This window comes from Capsicum annuum, chromosome 12 (genome assembly GCF_002878395.1).
Source record: "Capsicum annuum cultivar UCD-10X-F1 chromosome 12, UCD10Xv1.1, whole genome shotgun sequence".
NCBI lineage: Eukaryota > Viridiplantae > Streptophyta > Magnoliopsida > Solanales > Solanaceae > Capsicum > Capsicum annuum.
In genome coordinates, this window is record NC_061122.1 from 210,024,003 (window position 1) to 210,033,121 (window position 9,119).

General features: G+C 30.6%; 1 protein-coding gene across 1 annotated transcript in view; it reads left to right on the top strand.

Moving 5' to 3' along the window:
• Positions 1-6,656: 6,656 nt before the first annotated feature.
• LOC107851037 (branched-chain-amino-acid aminotransferase 2, chloroplastic) overlaps positions 6,657-9,119 on the top strand; it is a gene marked incomplete in the record, with an annotated part of 9,246 nt that continues 6,783 nt past the window's right edge. Inside the window, 3 exon segments of the mRNA XM_047400969.1 lie at positions 6,657-6,847; positions 7,904-7,962; positions 8,789-8,963. Of these exon segments, the coding sequence (XP_047256925.1) occupies positions 6,794-6,847; positions 7,904-7,962; positions 8,789-8,963 (288 nt within the window).

Consider the following 9,119-nt stretch of genomic DNA (forward strand, 5'->3'; position numbering starts at 1 on the left):
TTTACCTAATACCCTCAATATATATGTTGGAAAGGATGCAAAAAAAATTTTGAGGGGTAGTAGGGTCTTTAAGCATGTTAATGCATGCATTAGATCCATTGCATTACTAATGTTATGGATTTTAAGGTATTAGTAATACACATCTCAATACACAATAGAATGTATAACTAATGTTTGCATTAGTTATACATAGGGTATAAAAATATACCAAATAACGTACTACTAATACACATTAAACTAATACATGCATTAACATTTCAATACACTCTACCAAACCACCCCTAATTGTCTCCCGAACAACTATAGTGACTGTCCACTAGTTTTTATATTAATTATGCTACAGTCCCCACCATTATTTGTCTTCTTACCAAGCTATATCTTTTTGTTGTTGACATGAATAAAGTAAATAGAAATAAGAATAATTAATCTAATTTATATTTTGTTACCAAGGACCTTAATTTTTTTAAAAAAAAAAAATATGTCGGTTAAGGATCTACTATGACAGTATGACTAATTAATAAAAGCTTAGAATCGAAAATGACGCCGTTGTTTTGGATGTGTTGTCGGAGGCTCTAGGGTTATCGGTATAACAAAACACACATCTTATATTTGATATTTATTTTTGAATCTAGACTAAAGTTTTTCTCCAGGGATAACATAGTCTTTATAAAAGATCGCATTTTATTTATTTATTCTTTTTAGCCCCAAAAGAGGAATATTAGTTATTAAGTATGCACAAGTTGATCTAAATGCTATATTTATTAAAAATAAAAATTAATATCTTTTGAGATTTTCTATTTGTCACCAAATCTTGTTATTAACAAAAATAGTTGGTATTTACCAAAAAGTAACAAAATAGCAGGTCTTCACACACACCATAATGGCCATGTGATTATTTCCAAGCTCCTTATCTTGGACTCTCTCGATATAGAATTCTTCACACACAACGTAAAATAGAGGGGACGGGGGTGGGGGTGGGGCTGGGGGTATGTAACTAAAAAAAAAAAAGACCATGTGAGTGGAATAAATGATATAATATTAATAGTCATGTGACCATGTGACTCAATTTATTTTTTTTATTTTTTTTTTGGAAATATCTTAAGAATTTACAGAATAATATTCATTTATCTCAAATTATTTGTCATGACTTTTTTTACGCTTTTTAAAATATATTAATTAGGAAGGAATTCTAACTATTATACCCTTAAAACCCATTAACTAGGAATGGTTTTTAACAATCACAACATCAAAGTAGTTACTACATCAAAGTACGCAGTAACTGCTAAGGGTGAAATGAAAAAATCATACGTAATTAATTTTCTCCTCAACTTTAAAAAGGACAAATATGATTTAAAATAATTATTTTTAAAAATCATGATAGATACTTTAAGACGGATATAATATTACCTTTTGTGTGTGCTAAAAGAAGCAAGAAAATAGGAAGGTACCTAACACAAAAGGCCAAATTCATTGGTAGCCCCCTAAACTTGGCACGATCTTTCACTTAGGCACCTCAAATGGACATTGTTCACTTTTGACATCTCAAGTAGCCATAAAGTGTGTCACTTTGGCACCTTTCAACATCAACATCGGTGAGTGTGTCTCACTCGCTGCCAACGTGGAAAAATGGCCAATTAATTTGTGCAAACTCATTTAAATTGTCACATCACTATATACACCTATAATTATTTTTTTGTTGAAAAAAAAGATTAAAACATATGAAAAGGAACCAATTATAAAAAGACATTTGTCATTTTTATAAAAATATTTTTTATATAATTAATTTAAATAAAAAATATTAATAACCCCACCCCCACCTTATATCATCTTCCTAACCACCCCACCCCACCCCATATCATCTTCCTCAACCCAACCCAACCCCTAAATCGCTTGCCTCCACCCTACCCTCCCCTACCCCACCCACTCACCCCTTCTATATTATCTTCTTCAATCCACAAACGCCCGGCCCCGCCACCCCCACCCCCAACGTTTTTTTTTTTCCTTTTTCTATTCATACATTTTTCTTTCATTTTCTTCCATACCCACTATCAAATTTCCATTACCACCATAGCATCACAATCACTAAATTCAACCACCGAAGTAATTACCATTTAGACTATCATCATCAATTTTATCAATTACTATCAAAGTCACCACCGACATCATCAAATTTACGAGCCTCCATCAATCCTCTATTACCATCATAGAATCACCATTATCAAACCCATCATCATTGAAATCGCCATCGTTATTATTAATTTTATGAATTACCACTAAATTCTCTCTCTAAGATGTGATCTCTAATCAATGGAAAGTGATAATTGAAGAAACTTCCCCATGAGCTTATCTGTTACAATCTTGACACTTTTCACTGATGGGTAGTTAGCCCTAAATGTCTCTTGAAGCATATAATCAGAGACATCAACTGCCAAGTCACCAACAAATATTGTATATTCAGGAGTATCAGCACCTTTTTCACCAGAACCAAGAGAAGCCCAGTTAAGTTTGAAATTTTGCTCAATATTAGGCATCAAGGTCCCATTATATGCCTGCAGATTTCTTTCTACGGCAGCATGACTAACAAACTCAATAAAGCCATAAACCTTTCATTGTCCAGTTTGCTTGCTATGGATAACTTTAGCAATCAATTACGTTAAGAAAAAGAAAAAAACATGGTGAAAAATCAATGGATGGGGTGGGGTTGGCGGCAACAATTTGGGGGGTGGGGAGGGTGGGAGAAGACGATTTTGGGGGTGGGAGTGGCAACAACGATTTGGGGGTGGGATGGGTTGAGGAAGATGATATGGGGTAGGGTGAGGTATTTAGGAAGATGATATGGGGTGGGGTGAGGTTATTAATATTTTATTTATTTAAATTAATTATATAAAAATGACAAATGTCCTTTTATAATTGGTTCATTTACATGTCATATACCCTGAAACGCGCCCCAAAGTGAGTGTGATACACTCTATTTGGTGAGTTAGCAAAAGTTGTCAAAGTGACACACTTTATGGCTACTTAAGATGTCAAAAGTGAACAACGTCCACTTGAGGTGCCTAAGTGAAAGATTGTGCCAAGTTTAGGGGGCCACCGATGGGTTTGGCCAACACAAAAATACCCCAAAACTTGCATTCATTTACTTTGTTTGTGAACATATGCATGAATGGTTATTATTTTTACCTAACTATGGTTGGGGTGGGTACTGATAAAAAGAAAATTTAAACAAGTAGGAAAAAAATATTCAATTCATGTGATAACCATTTTTTTTGCAATTAGTTCAAAAATAAATGAAATATTTTTAATTTATATGAGAAAAAGATCAAATATTGTCCTCTGATATATATTTTATCAATACATATATGTCTCTTAACATCATATTATTGACATAAATTTATCATTTCTCTCTTAACCGTGTCCATTTTAACTACATAACATGTCAACTCAATAAATCAACCTTTATTCTTCCACCACACCCAAAATCGCCAATTTTGAGTCAATAGTATAACACATAAATGAACGGATAATATAATAGAGAAAATATTAAATCTGTTTCAATAAGAAAAAGGTAAATATGACTGTTAGAGTACATGCCTTATTGATCAGTAACTTTAACATAAGAGTTGCCTATGGATGGAACGGGTTGCCTGACGTGTTCCAAGGAAGCAGTAAAACAAGAAGTAAAAAACACAAGGATTTTTACGTGGAAAACACCCAGCTCAGAAAGGTGTAAAAAATCACGACCTGTACCTCTATAGGATTTAACCCCAACTTCACTAAATAACTCTGAGCCTCAACAACGACTGATTACAAAACTCTTGTAACCAACAACTAGGCATTATAAACTCTAACTCTTATACCTCAATAACTGGAATTATAAACTCTAATTTCTATATCTCAATAACTGGAATTATAAACTCTAATTCTTATAACTCAGCAACCACCCTTGACCGTTGAACCCACTTCGAGTTATCCCAAACTTGAAGTTGACTCAGCTCAATATTGTTCCTAAACAATCAATCTAGGAAAGCAATAAATTACAACTCAATAAGAACAATACATTTAAACTGACTCATGAACTGTAAAGCTTAATCCTGTGAAACAGGTTTGTCAACTTGTTCCTTTGTACTGGCAGCACTTAAATCTTCAGTAAGAATTTTCTCAATTATTAACTTTCTCAATTTGATTGTATTTAGCCTTTTCTCTCTGTAAGTGCGCGCGTTACTCTGACTGATACATCTTCTATTTAAGCACAGCTCTCCAAAGAGTCATTCTTTATTTCAAACTCCTCCTTTAATCAGAACTCTCATTGCATAGAATTTTACTTCAAGTGAGACTTCTTTTTCAATTCCAACTCTTGTCTCCTTAGTGTTGTAGTCAAACTCCAACTCTTTAAATCAGCTTATCTTCAAGTATTTTATTTAACCAGAACTTCTTCAATTTCTCACGTGATTAGTAACTTCAGTATATCAGAATTAGGCTCGCTCATTCATTCCTGATTTTAAGCAATCTTTGACCTGAAACCTGTCTTTCTATGCTTGGACCAACTCTAGTAACATGGTCCATTCATATGTCAGTCATCAAAAACTTTATTAAAGAGTCCATCAACTAGTATATTTCCTATCTTGCATAGACTTCTTCAATCTGCAGAATCTTTCTCCTTCTACACATAAGACTGTTCAGGATATGCTCAGAAGTGAAACTCCTTCTTTTCATAGGACTCCTTTTTCAACTTAGCTTGTTTTCCCTTATCATCAAGTGTCTGAATCAAATTTAACTTCTTCAAATTAGCACATGTTTATTTCCTTGAGTTTATTGGAATTAACCACTCATCTGGTTCTTGATTTCTTCCACCATTGTCTTTAATCAACGATGATTTTGCTACAAGTTTCAGCTACATGAGAAAGTGTGTCTGTGAACCAGCTTGACTGACATGTTTCATATCACTTTGTCAATTTGTCAATCATTAAAATTACATCGTACCCTTTTTTACTATATTTAGAAACTACTACTATTATCTTTAAAAGACATCCATTTATGGTCACACTTTTATCTACAATTTATTTTAAATCATAAATTTTTAAAAATCATTCTTTTTTCTTAAACTATTTGTTGAATCAAACATCATTACATAAACTGAAATGAGGAAAATAATAAGAGTTAATACATAAAAATGACCCTAAACTTGACACCAAATTATAACTTTGACCTTGAACTTTGACAGTGCTCAAATATGACCTTTAACTATTCAAAATTGCACAAATATGACCTCCAATCCTACGTGGCAAAACGTGTGTTCAACACGCAAAATTGGGCGTGTCCAGCTTAAAATCTAAGAGCATAATACATAAATATGACCTTAAACTTTGACAGTGCACAAATATGACCTTTAACTATTCAAAACTGCACAAATATGACCTTTAAATGACTCTTCACTATTATTTTTTCATTATTTTCTGCTCAAAGATGAAAATGACATCTAATTTCTTTTGTCATTGCACAAAAAGAGCAATATTGAAGATTTATTAATTAGTCGGGTTAGCCTCATATGAAAAAATCGAGCAGGTATGTATATATATTACAAAGCAGGGGACGAATTTAAGTTATATAATATATCTAAATATTATTTATTTAACTATTAAATTAAAGATGAAACTATACTAATAATAAAAAAATTATACTTTTAATAAAACGTTATTAAATTAATGTTATTAAGGATAGTAGTAGTAGTATATTAAATCAACGTTATCAAATTAACGTAATTAAAATGTTATTAAATTAATGTTATTAAAATGTTATTAAATTAACGAGGGGTGGACCTACGTGGTTTCCATGGGGTTCACCCGAACCCCCTCGGTAAAAAAATTATGTTGTATATAAATAAGATAGAAAATGTATATTTATGTACGTATATTAACGTTGAACCACATGAAACAAGGCACTTAGATAGCCCAGTGGTGTTATTTGTTCTTCTTGGGCGCTTCCTTCAACCTACTGTGCGGGTTCGATCCCTACTAGTGGCTGTTTTTTTAATTAAAAAAAAGCTAGGTGCTGCTATAGAAATAAATAAAATAATAATAATAATAATTTTTTTAAATTAAAAAAAAGTTAGGTGTTGCTACTATAGAAATAAATAAAAAAATTATTATTATTATTATAATAATAATAATAATAATAATAATAATAATAATAACAACAACAACAACAACAACAACAACAACAATAACAACAACAACAACAACAACAACAACAACAACAACAACAACAACAACAATAATAATAATAATAATAATAATAAAAACGACGTCGTTTTAACACAAAAAGCAAAACTTTGACAGTGCACAAATATGACCTTTAACTATTCAAAACTGCACAAATATGACCTCTCTTCAAGTCAGCCCTTTTAACGATATGGCACCGTGATATTGAATTACCTTTCCACATAAGCTCGAGTGAGACTCACGCATGAGATTGCAAAATCAGAGGTCATATTTGTTCAGATTTTGAATATTTAAAAGTCCTATTTGTGAATTATCAAAATTTAATGTCAAAGTTATAATTTGATGTCAAGTTTAGGATCATTTTTATGTATTCTAATAATAATAAAGATAAAAAACTTAGCCCACAACAGTAGACAGCTATCTCATTTAAAATTTCTCCATGCCCTATTTTGTTTGGTACAATTCTCCATAACTTCCTCATATATAATTAGTGCTTTGTTGTTCAAGTCCTCTCTCATGATTCAACTATCATTAGCATTTTAACACAAAGTCTTTTGCTTTGGACTTTGTGCAACATGCTCCCAAGGGCTATATGCTTTCACAGAGCTCTACTTTCTTCTCTACAGAAGGTCGGTGTATCCTCCATCTTCCTCTTCTTCTTTTTTTCGTATTCTTTCGTAACATAAATATTATTAAAAGCGTCCTGGCATGAAAATTAAAATATTTGTTAGCTCATATTGCTTCCAAAAGGATTCCTATGAAAACTTCTCCACATGATATATCAATATTGCATGCATTTATTGGCCATAGCCAGGATTTACTTTTCCAATAATCCTTTTGAGAGTTATTCTTGTAAGATCATAATGCCTTCTCCGTTTTCTTTTATGTGTTTTAATTTTCTTAAACACGTGAATTAAGTTTAAGAAAGTAAGTGACATTTTGAATTTTGTGATCTTAAGTTGAAGATCACAAGATTAAAAAATCTTTCTCATTTTCATAAGCTTTGTGTCTTGTTAAACTAAGATGCTTAAATTGAAACAGGTGAGTATTACTCACTTTTTTCTAATTTGTTTGACATATTTTTCTTTTTACATACAAGAATGACATACTTGAAAATATAGAAAGAATTAACTTTACACTTTACACTTTTTATGCCACATAAATACATGAATATGGCATGTTTAAAAGTATGGGTAGTTTGGTACATCGAATAAGGAAAATAATTTGAAAATAAAGTTTGAGATAAACTTTATTTTATGTTTGATAAGAGGTATTAGTAAATTTTGAGACTATTTTATCCTACTATTTGTATTAAAATAATAAAATTATTATTCAATATGGAGGATGAATAAAATAGTCCATGAGATAAATAAATATACCTAATTCTATACGGTGTACCAAAAGACACTTAAGTTTTCAAATTTTATATCACATAAATTAAAACTGCAAATTTTAAAATTATTGTTTCTTAAATTCTTTATTATTATAAATTATATCACATAATTGAAATCGAAGCATATTTGTCTTCCAAATTAATATGCCCACATCTGGGTAGGGGCAAAGTAGTTCTTATGACCCTTGAGTCTAAATGTTTACACTTTCCTCTTTTAATACTATGTTAAATATGCTATAATATTTGTATGATGTATCACTATAAAAATTAAATATGCTATTGGTGGTTGTAGGTAGGATCAAGATACTTCACTGCCCCTGCTGTAAGTTCTGCACAACCTTCTACTTATGGGTGAGTCACATTTAAGACCAAACAACTGCAAGTTCTTTTTAGCATCATGTGACATTAGATAATAATCTCGAAATAAAGTATAAGGCTATTTTATCTTTCGCCAAATTAAGAGTATTAATTAGTTTCACATAAAACTATCACATATTTCTATTATAGCGATGGAATCATGAAATACATTATTTTATATATAATATATACGGTGGAATTACTAATTTCATAAAATATCTTGATTGGTAACTTCATCTATCATATTGCTTATACCAAATCAACCTTTAATGTTTATTTGAAGTTTTGGAACTTTTGAGCTTTCAAAAGTGTTTGTTTGAACTAAATTTTCTTATATATAGTTGAAAACATTAATGAAAATTTGAATATATATTTCCTTGAAAATTGAAGTTTTGTGAGTGAAAATTATTATTTCACTTTAAATACTTTGAAGTCAGTTATTAATTTAAGTTTTCAATTTCAAATAAAATCTTTTCCAAAAAAATTTTCTGACAGTTTTGCAATTCCAAAGATTTATAAAAGAAACGCCTGAAATGTTAATTATCTGAATATTTTTGTTTAACAACAAAAAACCTTTTATGTTTTTATAAATGAAAATGACCTCATGGGCAACATTGTGTATATTACATTGTTAGTATGATTCTGTCATATTTTTCTTGCAAATTTGCTTCAATTTTTTTTTCTCTTTTGAGTTGTCGGATCTATCGAAAATAACTTTTCTACACCACAAAGATAGAAATAAAACTCACGTCCATCCTACTCTCCCCGATCCGCTTATAGAATTATATTGATTATAATATTATTGTTATTATAATTTCAGGGATTATGAACCAAGTGATATTTTTGATTGGGATAATCTTGGATTCAAGTTGATCCAAACTGATTATATGTTTATGGCAAGAAGTTCTGGAAATGGAAATTTTCAAAAAGGCAAACTTAATACCTATGGAAATATTGAATTGAGTCCCTCTGCTGGTGTCTTGAACTATGGACAGGTACTATTTTAACTTTTTCATCTTATTTTTATTATTATTATTATTATTATTCACGTTTTCTTCGGATTAATTTCGCAGATAAACATTCAATTTTTATTTTCGCTACATTAAAATTACTCAACTTTATCTAAATATTACCTAAGTTATTACAACACT